This window comes from Colossoma macropomum, unplaced genomic scaffold (assembly GCF_904425465.1).
Source record: "Colossoma macropomum unplaced genomic scaffold, Colossoma_macropomum, whole genome shotgun sequence".
Classification (NCBI taxonomy): domain Eukaryota; kingdom Metazoa; phylum Chordata; class Actinopteri; order Characiformes; family Serrasalmidae; genus Colossoma; species Colossoma macropomum.
Window position 1 is genome coordinate 8,976,800 of NW_023494786.1, and position 19,905 is coordinate 8,996,704.

At 39.1% G+C, this 19,905-nt stretch overlaps 1 protein-coding gene across 18 annotated transcripts in view; it reads right to left on the reverse strand.

Annotated features, from left to right (window-relative positions):
• phldb1b (pleckstrin homology-like domain, family B, member 1b) overlaps positions 1 to 19,905 on the reverse strand; it is a 102,763-nt gene that overhangs the window by 64,566 nt on the left and 18,292 nt on the right. For 17 of the 18 annotated variants that reach the window (XM_036559978.1, XM_036560072.1, XM_036560055.1 and 14 more), the window contains exons 4-5: positions 18,259 to 18,429; positions 723 to 848 (exon numbers count right to left, since the gene is read on the reverse strand). In XM_036559978.1, coding sequence (XP_036415871.1) covers positions 723 to 848; positions 18,259 to 18,429 — 297 coding nt within the window. Of the gene's footprint in view, positions 1 to 722; positions 849 to 13,775; positions 14,367 to 18,258; positions 18,430 to 19,905 lie in introns of those variants that run through there. The other variant, XM_036560096.1, reaches the window with a different exon arrangement.

The window sequence follows — 19,905 nt, forward strand, 5'->3', positions numbered from 1 at the left end:
GACTATTTCAGAGAGAAAACTACAGTAAAATTTGCTTGCATTAAAAATATATGTGCAATATATGTGATGTTTTAAATTATTCGTGTTAAATGTATTTAACAGCATTTTTCAATATTTAAATATATGTTAACACATTCATGTCATTATATTGCACATATGTGGATGAAATATGTAATAGTGTCAATTTTTGATATTTACATGTATGTAAATTACAAACATGACACATACTTGAATTATATGGAAATACAATTCCTATATGAATGAGTTTGAACGCAATGTCAACATTACTAAGTGTATATATGACATTTGTGCACGAAAACAAATCTTGTTAACTGCAAGGACCCATATGTAGGGCCACATTTCAGTTCCTCACTCTCAGCTCCATACCAGTTTTATAGTAGTTACACAGTAATCCACAGTAGTCACTGAATAAACAGTCTAAAGATTAATAAGGAAATAAATAATTTGCCTGTAGTTTATGGGCTTTAAATCACCATCTTGACCTCTAGTCCCACTATTCATGCTCATTTGACTGGGTGCCATTGGTTTTATGTTTTCACAAAGTGGGAGGTGTTTCGCACAGCTCTGGCTGCTCCAGAAAGAAGTGCCTGGAGCCAGGATGCTCTGAACAGCGAGGATAGATGTTTGGCTTGTTTAAGTTGTATCACAGCCAGTGTATGTCTATCTTTGTGTCTGTGTAGGTGTGTGTGGGTGTGTATTACCTGTATGGACTCTAATCATCATGCTAGATGTGTGCTGTCCCTCCGTCCTCATGCTCTTCATCCTGAACGCCTCCTCGGGGTGATTGAAGCGGAAAAAGGACGACTGGCCAAAACACAGCATACAACCTGCAGACACAGCCAAACAAAGCCGTTTCAGAGATGGTCGAACAAGACGTGTTAATCTGGTGGTTGGTCTAATTTACACAATTACCTCCTTCGCCCTGTAGCCCCCAAGACTACAGTCTGTTTGTCTGCCGTGTGCTTTGTTTATTTTGCACTGCGGCTATGAGGCTAATGTAGCTAACATTAGCTAGCTGTTCTTAGGTTATAGAAGTGTGCAATAAAACTTTGGGCCTGCCAGTGAGCCCTGGCCATTTAAGCGGTTAATACCTCCCCAATTAGCATTGTGAAAACTACATGCATAAGAAGCCGGTTTAGTTTTTGTTGTGGTGATTTTAATCCAGAAAATCATGCAGATCAGGCAAATTGATGTTGGCTACTTGTCCACTTAAAGTTCAATTTTTTTCATCTCTGTGACCCTGAAGAAATAAAAGCCCCCCCATTCATCATACACTTGCCTGAAACTGTATTGAGATGTTAAGCACACTGAATGACACAATGCAGCCATCTTTAAACTTACTTTTTGTCTGTAATTTGGTCTATTTTCCCACTGGAAATGAATCTATCTATTACTTGTTAGCTATACTAGCCTTGTAGCTCCAGTGCAAAACTAAAAAACTGATCTACTGCATTTGGAATGATGGAAAATCCTGTCAGTGCAGATTTTTTGGCCTAACCATCACTTTAAGTGCTACAATGCCAAAACTAACAGAATCAACGTATTACACGCGCCTGTTACATTCACGAATGATCACGACTCCGAAGCCTTCCAGAGTTGAGTGGTTTAGCACTGCAGTGTGAGAGGTACAGTTGGGGGCATGGAACATTTGCTCTCATGCTGTGGCAGAGAGGGATGGGATCAGGCATGAACATCATTCACTGCAGTGTCAGCTCTGCAAACTGCCTTATGGTGTGCTGAGTGAGGAGGAAAAAAAGACAAGACAAGCCTTGTTTCTGCCCTGTGGTTTCTGTTCCATTTACCTCACAGCTTCTTCGAGCATGTACGGTACATAAAACATTGTATAAGATGTTCCTATCTTTAAATCCAGAGCTACAGCTGGATAAAACTACAGGATGCAGCAAAGTGTCTATTAGGCCTACATGATTCAGACAAAATACAAAATATTGCTACTTATTGCAACTGCGATGACACATTAATGTGATGTGGTTAAAGACTGGTCTGTATTATTTTAACCAAATATTATGCTACTATTAAACCACGCTTCAGTTATTTAATTTCTAGTCAAAGTGGCCATTAAGTGTGTTTTTCATTTTTCAGCATCTGAACAAAGGAACAACTAAATATATCACATTTTCCAGTATTTAGTGTGTCCATGTTTTGACTTTATTACAGCTTCCATTCTTTAAATAGGCTTACTTTCAGTTTTTCAAATAAATCTGCAGGGATATTTTTCCACACCTCTAAAGTTCAGTCTTAGAAGTTGGTTGCATTTTCTACTTTTCACAATCCAAGTAATCCTAAACACATTCAGTTATGTTGAAGGCTGGACTTTGGGGTGGACAGTCCATTGCTCTGGGAACACCAGCAGCTTCTCAGCTGCTTAATTTTCTTCTTTTTTGTTTTCTTCTTTTCCTTTTTTCAGTAACAGCTTCCTGACAGTTCCACATCCTTTCAGACTCATAGTGTTGCGTTGCCTTCTTACAGTGGAAGGATGGACAGAAACATCTGTGGATTTTTCAGATCTGAAGTAAGTGTGGAGCTTGATTTTATCCTCTCTCTCAAAGATGAAAGCTTTAAGTGCTGTTGATCTGATGGTGTCAGTTTTGATGATCTAATAGGTCTTGCTGAGGTTGTTGGGAGTCCCATTTTCTCTGTATTTTTTAATACTTTTTTGAACACCAGTTTTGGAAACTTTTTTTTTCACTGTTTTTTCCTTCTTTATGACCAAAGGAAGACCAGCCTTTGCATCCATATTCCTACAAATGTGGTATTGCATTAACAAACTCAACAGAGAGCAGTATGTATCCAAACACACAGCACATATAGCTAAAGGAGGGGAAAGTTTTTTGTTCCCCCTACATAAAAAACAGATGTTCAATGAATAGAGCATTCCAGATGCCCTAGTTTGATTTTTTACTGCAGGTTTAAACAGGACAAGGTGTGACTGAAACACATGAACGCAGATGTTACAGCATCACCATAGCCTTATGAAGGCTGTTGACTGGCATACATGCAGCAGAATCAATGTTCTTGTCTCTGAACAGAACTGCTGATTTACATTCTAATAACTTTGACAAGTCACAGCACGTCACTGACAAGCCAACTAAAAGTAGGTGAAATCTAGTGTCTGAACCTAATATTAATAAAGAGATGCATTATGAACAGGAGACCAAACCTAGAACTTAAGTTCTAAGCTAAAGCAATTCCACCAGTTTTTTCATAATTTTTGAATCACTGAATCATTAAGATGTGAACAAAGGCATTCAGAGTATACTGATATGAAATGCTCCATTTTAAAGAAACTGGCCAAATCACCATTGTTTACAACTGCTGTGATGGGAACAAGACATCCAAAGCATTGGATGCCTGTAATTGGTTATGACTGGTTATGACGCTACCTGACATTTGAAACATTGCTTTATGATAGTTTTGAGAGAAGCTTTTCACCAAAAATATATTTTTGAAAAATCCATTTATGGCCTAGATTGGGAATGGCACAGTGTCTCCTAGCAGAGCAGAGCTGCCTGGGTCAGCACGTGCCTTTTCCAAGGACACAAGAGCAGTTTATATCTAGAGTCCTGGTACTAGCAACCCTCTGGTCCACTGCCCAGTCACCATCCAGGAATACTCAGTCAGTCCTGGCATTTAAGCTGGCGTGGTACTGTGGCCCATGCCTCTGCTCAAAACACCCAACAGCATGACTGAAGCCCACAGCGCAGGGTAGACGCAGATGTCTACATCGCTTTATCACATCATTACTGAGAGCAAAGTAGAATTATTTCAGTGATTTCACAATGTCTTTCCAACGAGACTGTTTTGCTGTCAAATTCCCAGCAAACTGTAGACTAACTTGGAAAACAACACAAAGAAAACACAAGAAAAGCTAATGCTAAGCGTTTACTTATCTTTGGATCATTATAGGGATGTACTTGAGCAAACATACAACATCTACCTGTGAAAAGCTATATGTTATGGTTGTCCTGATTGATAAAGGCAATTCATCCTAGGACATTATCATTTTATGACTGTACCAGTAATTGTGTTAAATAACTAGCAGCTGAACCATAAACAAATGTAAAATATTCTGTTCATTCACTAATGATTATGGACATCTCTTTACTGCATGATTGGTATAGTTGGTGTATATCGATATCAATGTATATCTGTATCAGTGTTATGTGATACAGGCCTTTGCAATACTGATATTGCAGAAGATGCAGTCCAAAGAAAACCATGTATCTCTATTTCTGTCCATTTTTATTTTTCTATATTATTTCAACACACAAGCTGTCCTTCACGTTGTGTGGAAATTTCATGAAGAATGGACCAATAGAAATGCTCTAAAATCATGACAATATGCAAATGAGCCTTTTTTGTTTTTTACCCAATTTGAGTCATAGCCAATTCCACCCACTAACTAGGTCTCCTTGCCAGACCTGGTGTCAGGGGGTCATTTAGTGCCCCACCAACCAATCATCACGTCCCACTAAACCCATTATTTTGTACCTGCTTCAGTGGTGGTGAGTGGCAAAAAGTGATCTAAACTTTCTGCACGTTGTTGAACAGCTTGCTATTTTTGGGAAAGGGAAGGCTAACACATGCTTCCTCAGAGACACCTGAAGCACCACCACAAGTTTTTAAAGTGCTGTTAATGCAACTTCATTGAACAGTTTAACATGCTTGGAGGAGACTCTTGGCTAGCATCACGCTAAGGGATGGAGGCCCAGGGCGGGCCATCCTATGCAAGTGAGAGTGAGAGTGAGGCCAGTTATGCTCTCGTGGACTAATGACCACAGAGGGCTGTGGCATGTGGAACTTGCGATCCCCTAACAATGGGGCCACTTAGGGCGACCAATCAGAATGTCCTACAGATTCAGATCCAGGAGTCCTTCTGTGTGTGTTCTGATAAACCACGGTATTAATGTAGTCCATTAATTAAATTATTTTGGTCAAATGCAGGGAAGCCTTTAATCATGTCACATTATTGATTCACCAATGCATTTTTCATAACATTGTCAGGCATATCATAATCACAATACTGCAATACGAGTTTTTGTCCATATCGTGCAGCCCTAGAACATGCAGCACTGTGTCTCTAACTGTGTCCAACCCTTGCTTGCTTTTCTTATCACTTGGCTACCTGCTGCCATACGTTAACCTTGTGTTTTAGAGCTCTGTCTAATACAATTCCACTTAGTGGTATGTGGTGAAAGGCACGCCCCTCAGATCTCTGTTTCTGCATGTCTTCATGACTGTGAGGATGATATTTATGAGCTCTATATTAGAGAACAGAGTCATGACTTGATTCGTGCTAGCCTGAATTGCAGAGGGCCTCAGTCATGCTCGACTGCAGACACACCCTCAGAATGCCATGCCCAGAGGCTATAGCTTTCAGACGACGGTGACTCCAATGCTTAGTGGCTTAGTGTTATTCATTCATCACTAATCACCATTCCTGGGCAGACAGCCAGTGATTCAGGTGCTGAGGTATAATGCTAGTGTGGTACTCCAAAAACCCCCTTGAACCCTATGCTTATTAGCCAGTAGACTTGTTATTCAGTAAATACTATGATTTATTTAGTAACTACAGTATAACTAACATATGTTATGTAGTTATAAGAGGAAGTGTAGTCATACGCAAGTATATGCCATATACCTGCTAGGGAACCACTGCATATACTCGCTTACCAATGCACAATGAGAGGTAATACATTCATATATTTGGCCATAACTAACTTTGTGAGTTTTTCTATGTAATGTTGATAATGGTAACATACGGTTAGATTCAAAATCATACCTTTTTTGGGGGGGAGACTATTGAATGGTTTTTAAAATATGTTTTAGGGCGTTTTCACACCTTAAACTCCGGACCAAGGTCCAAACCAAGGTTTTCTCTGTCCTCTCCCCATGTGCTACCACGGCTCATTTTTACTTCTCTCCCAGTTCTTTTTCTTCTTCTATTGTTTACCAAGTGATAGTCTGCCTCAGCTTCCTGTAATTGGTCCAAAAATCTGAACCTTCCAAAAAAGTGTGTTCACAATGGAAACCATGGTTCAGTTTGATCTGGACCGAGATCACCTCCTTTGGTTGGACCAATTTTGGTCCTTGGTCCCAACCATGGTCTGAGGCACCTTTCACACCTGCTGTTTTGGTTCAGACCAAAGTGAAAAGTCCAAAGGTCCAGACCCGAGCAAGGTAGGTGTGAAAGCACCCTTAGGCCAAAATCTTATCTCAAAACGATTGTAAACAATGTCAGGCAGCACTTTCGTTACTATTTCAAGTAATAGTTTTCTGTGAAGGAGCTTTTAGAGGCATTGAGCTCTTCAGACATCTGGATCCCATCAACAACACTGTGTACAACTTGACTCGGTAAGTTTCTCTAGAAGCTTTTCACATCAAACCACTCTGAATGACTTTGGTTACTTATCTTAACCATTCAGTTATGCCAACATTTTAAATGATACCTGAAGTGAAGTTACCTCATGAATGTAACATCAATGGGTTATAGATGTGTAGCTAGCTAAGTGTTTTGCTAATCTTTCCAATACAGTGGTCACTGCTTGTACCTACCAAGAGTGAGAAAATGAAGTGCCGATTTAAAAGATTAACCCAATAAAGCCTCAGTTGTGGTTTCCTTCTTCAATGCATCCATTACGACGCTTAGATTATGAACAGAACGTGTGGCAGTGAGTGCATTTCACATGCTGTTTTCATGCGTCTCTGAGGTCAGTATGAGTGAGATTTTAGCAAAGGCATCCTCATGTGCTCTCCACGAGAGAGGAGCCCAAGGCTACTGTTGGCAGGGCTCACACCACAACGCATTAGGATCAACAGTGGAAGCCCTGCGTCCTCACAGCTGAGCTCCTCCACTCCACCATCAGGGCTCAAACCAGCCATGACTCAGCACAGTCCTCAACTGAGCCCCGACACACACCCCAGCCTGGCCTGCCATACGCTCGCTACAGCAAACACACGGCCACTGTAATGAAGCCTCAATCTGACCACGAACATCAGACACTGTCTGATCTGCTCAGAGCTGAGAAGATCCCACTGAAAATCCCTCTCAGGCCAAGTCTTTCAAAATAAACCAACAAAAGAGTGCTTATATCCTACTGCATGACTTCACTGGCTGTTTACAAGGAAGAAACCTCTGACTCCTGGTCACGCAAAGAACACAGAGAGATCAGATACACAATCTTTGTTTATGTCTGGTGGGAAGAGCAAAGGCTTTGGCTTTACTGCACATTCCTGACATGCAGGAAGTGAGTCACATTAATACTCTATATTGTAGGAGGAAGTGCCAAAGTCCAAGAATGTGAGAATGTGACTTGTTTTCTGAATTTCTGAAATGTCAATGACAGTCAAATAGAAACCAACCCGTAGTGTGTGTCTTCTCAGCAGCTGACTAGAAGTGACAGGTCCCCCAGAGCCCTGGGCCAACATCTGTACTGTGCCACTAATATTCAATTCAAGCCAATTACAGCTCCTCGGTTCGGCCTCTAAATTGCTTTTTTAGACTTGATGGATTCTCCCCTAATGCGAAATGTGTGGGTTTTGACAATGGATTTACAGAGCGCAGTGGTGTAGGGCATTAATCTGAATGCACAGACAGCAGTGTGAAAGATGAGGCCGTTTAATGGAGTCATGAATCATACCTGCTGAGGTAGGAGAGATTCACTCCCGTGCCATCATACATTACAGTCAACCCAAAATCATTCAGGCCTCTATAATAAACTACAACACTGCTGCTATATAATATACTTAGACAAAAAAGGCTGTCACACAATATACATCTACAATCAATATACATATAGAATTTTTACATCATTTGAATAAACTGGCTGACCTTAACACTGTGTAAACTTTTCATAACAAAATGATCAATAGAAATAGGTACAAGTGACTTTACATTAATGTACTGTAGAGCACAATTCAGCATTTATTTAAACTTATTTAAATTATTGAAATTACAGTCAAAATAGCCATTAAGTTATTCATTTGTCAAGAGATATTTCTAAGGAAAATGTAAATACTGTAATCTCCTTGCATAAAGAAGGGGGGAAAATCTAAATAAAATAAGCAAAAAGTATAGTCCCAACCTCAACATCATTGAATGTGTCTGGCATTACTTGCATTGTGAGAAGGAGAAAATATAACAACTTCCAAGACTGAACTTTGTAGGTGTGGAAAATTATCCCTGCAGATTTCTTTGAATAACTGACAGCACGTCTCACCAATAGGAATGGATGCTATAATGAAGGTAATGGGAGGACAAATTCAACACTGAAAATTCTGATATTATATTTAGTTGTCGAGGTGAATAACTAGTACTTAATAGCCATTTTGACTGGACATTACATGAAGAAAGTAGTAAATGATTCTTCCTTATTCCATAAAGGTTTTTCTTACAACAATGTTAATACACAATCTGTCAATGCTAGGGTCACTTAGGTGAATACATTCTCCAGCAAATGCTCTGGCTAAAAGGTGCGGTTAAACATAGCATGTATTTCCCCTGGTGCTTATAGCTTTCAAGCCTCTGCCAGTCATTATGGATAATTTTACCACTGTTATTTTGGCGTCAGGCGAAGGCTATTGTATCCTATGTCAGTTTCCCATTGCAGAGTCATACTCTTTAGATGAGAGTGTCTGCTTATAGAGGCCTCATGTAAGGGCCACAGCCAAGTTCTTCCTTCCTAGATCCCAACACTCTCAACCTATCTTCTGAGTCTCTTCATCAAATCGTCTTCACAAGGCCGCTTGTGTTAACTGATCCAGTTATAACAAACATCAGACCAGCTAAAAAGACACACAAGCCATTTTGGCAGTCTAGATGCAATTTCCCTCCAAAACACCAAATTAGGCCTAATTATCTACTATGGGCTCTCTGTGGGATGCGGATAGAGGGACAGTTGGAGGTTGATGCAGTCAGCAGCCTCATCTGGATCACTGATTATGTGCGGAGTCAATAATACATTTACAATGATGCGTAATACCACATTTGCATTTCCTCAATGCATTTCAGTCACACAGGTTCTGTTTTAGTAACTCTGTGCGTACAGCGCAAGCTAATAATGTAACGCCATGATGCATTTCCTGTTGAGAGAGTTGCTCTGAGAACATTATCTCACTTCTTGGTTGAATTCCACTGCATTATGGACTTCTCCAAGTGATGGATGACAAGCTATGACTAAGAGCCGTTTTGCAATTAAAATTCATGAGGCCGTTCGAGAGACATTGCAAAAGCAGTAAGAATCTGGCGCGCTCATGGGGAAATTGGTCAGGCCGTACTCAAACTCCCACAGCAATAACGACACACACTGATACTCATAAACATTCTTAGAAGGAGCTTTTCCTTAACACAGACATGACTGCTAATACCCACACTCATCAGAGAGAGTGCTGTTTGGGACCTGCTCCAGCTACTCTGGGACCGTGTTCTGCTCAAAACATCTACACAGCGCAACAGGAAGGCAGACGCAGACGTCCACACCACTTCATCACATCATTACTGAGAGGAGAATCTGCAGAAAGTGCAATTAATTACGTGATTTCACAATGTCTTCCCAGCAAGGTCATTTTACTGGCAAATTCTCAGGAAACTACAGATTAATTTATTATAAGAGCATTAGAATCTCTGTGTAGGAGACTCTTTGGGTCTCTGAAGCCTTTGTGTCATTGTAGACATGTAGATAAATATAAGTGCTATACGTATAGTCACTTCTGCACATTTGGTGATCCTAAGCGACATCCCACTTCAAACCCCCCCCCCATCCCCGGAGGCTTGTGGGTCCCTAAGCAAGCATTGGAAGTCTTTTGCACACAAAGCTGGTCACAACTAGCAGTCAGTTGTATTCAGATGGGAAACAGTTTTGTTTTTCCAGCTAAATTCTAGTCAGCAATAGTGAATAGCTGCCTGAACTGGACATTGTGATACAAAGTGAGCCTTTTAGAGCAGAATATATCCATGGAATTTTCCACAATCACCTCACATGCCAGGGCAAAACAGCGGGCTGTGATTGGTCATTTAGCATGTCAGTCAAATGGCATCTTCCTAAAAAAGTAGGCAGTTTGGCCACATTTTGCAGTGAAAAGTTCCAGACCCTCTGCCGATAGGCCGACTGTGAGACTGTTAAGCCACTGCTTATACCACTTATAGAAAGAAACAGCCCTGAGTACAAGGGCTGTATGTTTGCAACGATCCAACACTGCAAAGCCTCTACAGCATGCTAATAGTATATTGCAGTTGTCTGAACAAAACTTTTTTTTTCAGTTTTTGACATGATTTGAAAGTACCTGTTGCCCTTTACACTGCGTGTAAATTTCATGATGAATGAACCACAATAAACGGCCCAAAAAGACTTGGAAAAAAGTCTGGTTCCACTGACTTACATTAAAAGTAAAGTATGTTTTCCTTCTACTGTAGAGTTACCATTTTGGAGATACGAGGTTTTGTTCCAACAGCAGTGATATTTAACTATGAAAGGGCCCATAATCTACAATGTTTTAGGTTGTAGAATATGGATAGTCTATTTATGACATCTGTGTGATTTTCTCTACCAAAAAAAGTCACAATGCACTTTTAAATAATCCTTTTACAACCTCTCTTTATCCACTCTTTAAAATGTTTTGGGTACTGTGCCTTTAAGGCTGCTATATGTAAATGACCTCAGTTCCGATTGGCTGATTCAATAAGCAGCCCAGGCTGAAACACTCCTTATCATGTCAAAGTGAGTGGGCGGGGCTAATTTTAATTGGCCAAACAGGTGGATATATGTGAATGCATAAGTGTTTGTGATGCCACAAAATAAAATGAATTCAAAACAGACCATTTTGCAGTTTTGCATTTCAAAAAAAGTGAGAAAAATGAGATTTTCCATGATATGGGTGCTTCAATTGTTACATGTATCATAAAGTGTTCTGTTTATTAAGTTATTATTGAAAAAATCCTCCTACTAGGAAATAGTAAAGTAGGCCTATATCTATATCAGTATACATCTATTACTTTTGTTCAGGTAATTTTGTATTTCGAGTTACCGTACAATCAGCTTTTTGACTCCAGGGTTAAAAAGCAATGCAGACAAAAATAAAGAGCACAGAATAGAGCAGTGACCCATCCTAGTCCAGGGACATCCAAACAAAGGGATAACAAAAGCACACACATTGGTTGCCATGGCATTTTGTTTTGAACCAGTCAAACCTCAGTGCGTCACCAACTGGACCCACACCAGGAATCGAGTGCACAGCAGACAAGCGTCAACACTGCAGACACGGTTTAACCTTTTAACCCTTAGACGTCTAGAGTTGCTGTTTGAGTCTGAAGTTTACTGCTTAACTCTAATTACATAATTATGTAATGACATATTTACGTACATAGTGATGTAATGAATGACATTTCATTCATTTCTGAGACATCAACTCAGGTTATTACTTGATCAGGTTTACTGACAGACTCTTTCAACTTCAAGAAATGGCAAAAATTTAAAGAATGAGCTGAAATTTAAATTACATCATATATTATTCAATGTTGTCTTAACAAGCTTTAAAAAGACAAATTTAACCTAATAAACTGGCAGTCTGGTACACTACATTCAGTGTTCCACAAGCTTCATCGCTCTTGTGGGGCCCCTCTAGATTTTGCCTCAATCAACTCCCACCTGTCACGCCTGCACGCATCACCACTGCATCACTTTGCACAATATAGTTATTCTGAACAACAACTAAACATTGGCAGTAAGGGGTGCTAATAAGTTTTTTTGTAAAAGGTTATTCAAGGCAATGTGTTCATGCTTGACCTCATGGATCACTGGTTTTGTGCACTCATCAAGGAAGCCACAATTAGATGCTAATTCAACTAAGTACAAGTATAGTTGACTACTCAGAACAGAGTGGGTGAGCTGACCAATCAGAGCACACTGGGCTCATCAGCAGGTGGGGCTTAAAGACACAAGATCTCCAACAGAACATTTCAGAGAGAGGGTGAATAGAGATGTAAAGTATGAGAAAAATAATGTAACTTGTACTTAATAGTTGTTTTATAGTATCTAGTATCTGTTCATCTGTTTATCTGCATGATTCAAATGTATCAAGTGGTTGCAAATGAATAAAATGTATTACAGGAACATTGTCAAAACAAGCAAACATTTGAGCCATGAACCTTTATATATATATATATATATATATATACACAAAATAATATATATATATATATATATATATATATATATATTATTTTGTGCAGTTCAGTTTCCCCTCTGAACATACACAAACAGTGAGGTCAAGCAACAGCACAGGTGATGGAGACATGAGGATAAAGAGGAATTCTGGTGACCTCTTAGACAGCTAATGACAAATAAAGCTGCATTGTGTGTGTGAACTGTCAGACTGAGCAAAGCGTAGAGTGCAGCAGCAGCAGAGTGCAGAGAATGAGGATTAGAGCACTTGGGTCACATTGACCAGGAATAGCTGTGTAACAGTATACAAGCACAAGGCCATGCCAAAATGAAACATCACCACTCCGCAGAGTTTGGGGCCGGTTCTATAACCCCACAGGTTTCGCTTATGGTCAACATTGCTGTATCTCTGGTAACGCAGTTCAAGACAGAGTTAGAGAAATGCAAGTAGTAACATCTGACATCTAGAAATAATGTGAAAGCAGTTCCAGCACTTCACTTCACACCGCTTTTCATTCATCTGGTATGCAGATTAACATCTATCTACTCTTGTCTGTGCCACTGTCTATAGGCTGCTGACTTTAAAACACTGACGCCTGTAGCCTAATTTATAATAACAGCTCTTATCCATCGTCATTGTCAGTACACATTCATTTAAAATGACTAGGTTTTGTTATACAGAAATCTGATATATGACCATATATGGACATATTATAAAGAGTCAGGCACGCATTTTAAAGTATATGTACATATATGTTGTGTATATATATGTATGTATCAAATAATGGTCATATGCATGACATATGGATCACATATATATTTCTGAAAGGTCGTTGAATACATATTATTATGCATAATATATACATATGCATAAATGACCATTACTGTACCAGACCATATATGTACACAACATATAGAATATGTACACATAATTTAAAATATATGCCTGACTCTATATAATATATACACTATGTAATGTGTACATATTTGTGTGTATGAAATAATAGTCATGTATGCATAATATATGGATCATACATATATGTCTGATGCATGGTGGAATCCATCCTAGTATAGTTATAATTGTCAATATGATCTGTTTAAATATTAAATTATTTAAATGTGTCAGGAAACAATATTTCATTAATTTCATGTTTAATGCTTTTACTGCATAGCTTATAATGTGCATATATTTAGAGTTTAGTTATGTTAAAGCTTTTATCATACAACATGAAGCTAGTAATATATGCTATCCATGTATGAATGTTTTCTATCATATATTATTAAATATATATTACACATATCAGATGGTATATGTTGATATATGGCTGAAACATATGTCCCATATTTGAAAATGGCCAATTTCAAGTTGGCAAATATGCCACATACATGTCCGTATATGACAAACATAAACTGGATTTCAGGGAAATCCATGTATGTCATGTATATGTTTATAACTCATATATTGCCATATATCAGATTTCTGTATGGGTAGACTTTGGTCACCTCAGTAACCCAAACAAAATGCCATTTAACACCCATTTTAATACAAACAGCCTTTTAATCTCCTCCTGCACTTACTTCTAAATCCAAACCGTCATTTCTCCTCCGCCGAGAAAAAAGGGTGACTGCGCCTTTAAAAAAGAGGCCACGTGGGTTTTTTCTTACAGGCGAATTACTGCTGAAGTGAAGCGGAGTGATTCTGCCTTTGTTATGGAAATGGCGTTTAGCGTTTCTCCATAATCTCCAGCTCTCTGTGACTAACAAAAGGAAATAGTAGAAAGAGGTGAGCAGCCCGAAGCTCGTCTCGAACTATAGCAGTAGTTCCACCGGAGGAGCATTTTATCCGGAGAAGTTGTCATAAAAACATTGTTATCCAGTCCAAAAATAAGCTTTAGCTCGTAAAGCTGCTGCTGAATGTGTCCTGTTGAGCTGTGGCGGTCTTAGCAGTTCGTTTAGCGGTGCTGCTCCTCATAGGTGGCAGGAGCTGAACAGCTGTCTCCGTCAGTGGAGCCAACTCATTTCCTCGTCACACAGAAGAGAGGGATGGAGAAGGAGGGGTGAGAGAAGGAGAGAGAGAGAGTTGCGTCTCACCCCTGAGTCAGAGCTTCTCTCAACTGAGGTATTTTTTCACAAGGTTAATGTTGCAGACCAGTAGGAGATACAGGGTTTCCTAAAGGCTAAAATACTGCTCTTATTTATGGCTTCTGACTGACACACAGCTGAGTTCACAGCTAGATTCCTAAACCCTCGCAGTGTTCAGGTGTTTTTGGCTGGATTTAAAGGGCCCACAGCATGGAAAACCAAATTTGCCTCACTTTTATTTTAAATAAAATAGTTTAATGTACTGTTAAAAAGCGTAACATGTATCAGGTACCTTCAAGCCATTACAGTCCATATGCACACGCTTAAATTCATTGTTTTTGTTATGTCATGAAAACAAACACATTTGCATATGAAGGGTTTCGTTCCAAAAAGCCTTATAAACCACTTTCCAGAATTTTCTTTTTTTACGATATACATCGTTGAGAGTGGCCTTTACAGATAAAAGAAATACCAACGCTATATTAAGATTAATACCACCTTTATTAGAGAAATAAAAGTGTGTTTTCGAATATACTTCAGTTGTTTTTCTTTCAAAAATGGATTGTATCCACAACTGTTACAAATGGATATAGAAACTCTTCACATATCCTCCTCTTATTCAGACTACAGCAGTGAAGGCATGTCCACTAATACTTATAAGGAGTAATAAGCAGTGTTTCATTCAGGACTGTTTTTTGAATGTGGCACAATACAGGGTAGGCACTCAGAACAGAGCCTTTAAGACTGATATACTTACATAGTGGGAAACCATGTCACGAAGGTGGCAGGGCTTAAAAAGATGCTTAAAATATTAGGCAACAAAAGTCAGTATGTACATTTAAACTGTTGACCTAAGATTAAATAATATCCTCTTATGATTCTCTGATTTTTCTTTTTTCATCCTGTTTCATAATCGCTCTGCATATGTAAAACAGCTCGTCACATAACTGATTTTCAACATTTGAGAAACCATTTTCAATATAAAACAATGTTTAGAGGTTTAACTTCGGAATTTGTATAAAACAGATTTGTGTTTCCTTTTTATATCATTAACATTATAATACATTTTAAAATATGTATTTTGTTTAAAGAAATCATTTGTCAAAGAAATCGTGGTCACTGGTGTTATCAGGACTCTTATGTTACTTTTTTTCTTACTTTTCTTATCAGAGAGAGAGCATCTCAAGGCACGAGAAGGCGAGTCCATACTTGATCATTATATTTCATGAATTTATTAATAATTTTGTTTATCGGGTAGCACATAACTTCACTGGTGTTGTATGCTTTAATGGTTAGGTAATTAAAATGTTATCAAAATAATGCCATATATCATTTTTATTACTAATTTTAAATAGTTGCACAAAGTGCCAACCACCAATGAGTCAGCCAGTTTACAAAATCCTCAGTTTTAACCGGAATGTCATTGGAGTCACAGTCACTGGTGTTACACCATATTCATACAACACCAGTGATTGTAAAATATGTTTGGAATTAAGCTCTCCTTTTTGGAGATGTTGATGGAGATTTTAAGATGATTTAGTTTTGAGATGAAAGAATTAAAAATGAATTCAAAAATGTATCCACCTGAATTCCCACTCTAAATGGAGAACGACCCATATCAGTCTTAAAGGCATAGTAGGTTGCTAATTCTAAGGGATGAAGAGAGGTTGGAAAATAAATAATAAACAGTCATGTAAAATTAAATTATGCTTGCTTTAAGTACATAAACCACACAAATGTCATAAATGGACATAAAAATAAAAGACAAAGAAAATTAGAAATATTAAAAATAAGAAAAATGTAGTATGTGGGTCTGTCTTTGGTGTTAATTCATCACTAGTTCTTCAGGTAACATCAAGTGTCAACGATGGAGGTGTTGCTGTTCACAAGTGCTCATTTTAAAGCACTGTAGACAATCCACTGTGCCCTAGCATTAATTGCTGGAGATTAGCTATGCAAATTACATTCACTCCCTCAGACATTAGCCTATACAACAGAAGATTAGCTCCAAACACGCCCCTCCTCCCTGGACCTGTTCGGTCAAATTGCTCTCGCAGACAAAAGATGTTGGGTCAGGGCCTGTATTCAGAAAGCTCCAGGGTACGAGTGCTGATCTAGGATCAGCTTCTTTTCTCATCTGTGATGACCTTGTTGACAGAAACAGAACCGAGATCAGCAGATCAGCACTCCTGCTCTGAGAAGCTTTATGAATACAGGCCCAGATTTTCTGCCTCATTCATGAATGTAGCAAAGAGATTTCACACTCCTGTCTCACATTTGGGTGTCTTTTCATGGTGATGATGATCGCAGAGGGAACAGCTGTGATTGTTTGGAAATGTTCACATTCAGTCGAAAATGACAGAGTTCCAGACCGCTGACGTGATTGCCCTTATTTCGAATTAATGAGGTCAGTTGACTGTGAACTCTGGCGGGGGACGAAGGACCTGCGCGGTCAAATGAGTTAATTTGTTTGGACCAAATGAGTTACCATGGAAACATTAGCCCGAGGGTGTAACCCATAGTGGACTAAAAAATATAATCTTGAGGGAATGATTTGTAACGTGTCCTGCAGATACTTGATATCCAGTGATTCCTCTACCACAATAGGCACACGCACATGACCTTTCCCCACACCTGCCGAGACAACCGAGCTGCAAAGCAGTGCCAAGATACGCTTCCTTTCAGAGCTAATGTCAAGCTTTCAAGTTATATAGAAAAATATATTCTGGCATTATTTTCTTATAACCGTCTGTTAATCAGCTTCTCATCGGGAACATTTTTCATATATACAGGAAAGGTGATGGATAGCAGAAATGCCAAATGGTTATTAAAGGGGAATTCAACTGATTTCTTTCACAGCATTTGTATAATTCAATCACTAGATGTAAACAAAGTCATTCACAGTGGTTTGATATGAAGTGGTTCATTTTAGAGAAATGTACCAACTCGGATTTCTTTACAGTGGTGGTGATAGGAACCAGGGGTCGCAATGTATGTGTAAATGGTCACATGACCATTTGAATAATCAGATAACTGCAGAAATCCGATTATGATCGAATTATAAAGTGCATGTAAACACACCCACTGTCTCAGGTATCAGGCAGTATATGTATAACCATTTCATGTAATAACTTTCTTTCCTATTACTACGATTGTGAACAATTCTGACTCTAGAACAGCACATTGCACATCAAACCACTCCAATTTTAATTATTTAATCATGAAATTTTTAAAATCTGTGAAATTTGCATTTAAATTATCTCCCATTCTTGGTCCAAGACTAAAAATTACTTTCAAGGTTGTATTTTGCAAACACTGTCACTTATTGCTTGATATGTCACAGCAATCAATTCCTGCTCTCAGGAGAATCATGAGTACTGAGCTTACATATTCCACAGCTAAACTGTTGTTACAGCATAAGGCTCCTCAGAGAGCTTGTGGTTGGCCATAGATCAATAACAAAAAGCAGGATGGTATTCCCTGAATAAACAAACACTGAGGCTCAAACCCAAAAATAAAGACACTATCGCGAAGAGTCATTGATTCGCATCTGCTTTTGAATGAAGCCCAATGCAAGGCAGCCAATCAGAGCAGAAGTTATTTGTTTTGAAGACCCAGTACCAAAAACAGCTTGTTTATTTCTAAGCGGTAATGGGTAAAAATGAATTATGCCCAGTTGTGGTGCATAAAATCACGTTATAACTGGACCTTGGGTGAGTAAATAAAACACATTAATTTTACAGAATATGGGCTCTTAAACTTTAACACGTCTCTCACTGATGCAAAGCACCACTCTTATGAAGCACCAAAAGCTACTTGAATGCCCCCTGGTGGAGAATCTTCATCCTGCTAAACGTGAATGAGTGAGTACGTGAGTTACGTGAAAGGAAGTGTGTTATTATGAAAGTGAATATGCGAGTGAATCATTGAACTCGAATCTGGTCAGTAATGACTTGTCATTCATAGACGTCAGAAATACCTTGAGACAGGCGTACAGGCTTGGTGACTGGAAGTCCATCCATGCTGCACTGGTTCCCACAGGGGTGCAGTGTGATCACGCCAGCCTTATTCTCAATGTAGCAGTGCTGGGCAGCAACTCCAGGTCCGTGGATGTTTATGTCCATAGCTCCATGGCCCAAAGTTGTCTTTCCTAAAAAGATAATGTCCACAGCCGTGTGAGATTAACCATTAATCAAGAGCATTCACCATTCAACTGTGAGGGAGCTTTAAGAGGCATTAAACGTTTTGTCTGGTCTCTGGTTCCAATAACCACCACCATGAACAGTTCTAACTCTGTAAGTTCAAGGACAGAGCACTTTTTGTTGTGGCTTTGTTTACATTTTAACAACGTAATGTGGAATTTCCCTTCAGTTACACTCGATTTACATTCTCTATTGACCAGTTTGCACATTTATTTATTTATTTAACCCATTTTTCTCTCCAATTTAGTCATGTTCAGTTGCACCTGTTAGTTAGGGCTCCTGCTACCAGGACTGATGCTACCAGGTTTTTTTTTCTGCTTTGTTTTGAAGAAACAACTCTTTTACTTATTAATACATATGTGGTATTGATCAAAGTTTAGAATCTAAAATTTCCATAGAATTCCTTTTTTTATATCAATGAGCTGCCAGTGAGAAATAATTAATGTTGAATTACTCCATGCTGGCAATAAATGCAACATCTAAAGGCTAAGCTTATCCAGTGGTACCTACCAGTCCTGGCAAGGATTAAAAGACAATGAAACCAGGAGATTTTAGAACTTTTTCCTGTACATCTGTGTTTATTCAAAGTTCATCTGTGTTTATTCAAACTATCCGTGCTTCAACTAGATACAGTTTCACTACAATCTCGTTCCTTCCACACCTAACTTAGTCACAAAGATATTGACTATTATGTCATTCAAGACCAGGCAGGGGCAGAATGTGGGCCTGCCCTCTAGAGAGAATGACTCATGAAGTGCTCACTGAGAGACTTCACAACAAAGGAAAGAGAGCATGGCGGTCAAGCGTTAAATCTCCAGGCCAGGGTAAACAAGTGGGACTCTAGCGTGAAGAAGAAAAGCACATTCCTCTCCCCAGCCGGCCCTGTCCAGTCTTATCTCCAGTCAGGTCGGCAAGATAAACGTAAACCTGTGGAACCCCACAGTCTGAGTGGAACCACTGTTTCATTCTACGTTACCTGAACTGGGGAAAAAAAACGTGTGTGATTTTCATATGGAAGCTTCTGAAACTGTTCCAGAACATTCCATACGTCTTCTGTAGACACGCTGACTGATGGTCTCAGATAAAGGAGGAACAGTAAAGAAAGGCAGGGCAGTGTCAGGCAGATGTAGGGGGAGGTAGGTAATGGAGGGGATGGGAGCAGCCCAGCTGATTAAGGATGAGGTCTTTTTTTTTAAAGGTCTCCTGTTGCTTCTGGCTCAGGAAAGGGGGTGATGACAGGGTTTGGTAATTAGCCTTTCAATCTGGAGACAGAAATGGGGGAAGGGGCTTTAAGCATGTGTGTGTGTGTGTGTGTGTGTGTGTGTGTGTTCTCTAGTGACCTAAATACAGGTACGGACAATACTGGGCAGTTTTCTCTGCAGTTTTTAAGGGTTTTTGTTTGTCCTGTTTGTTTGAATGAATAA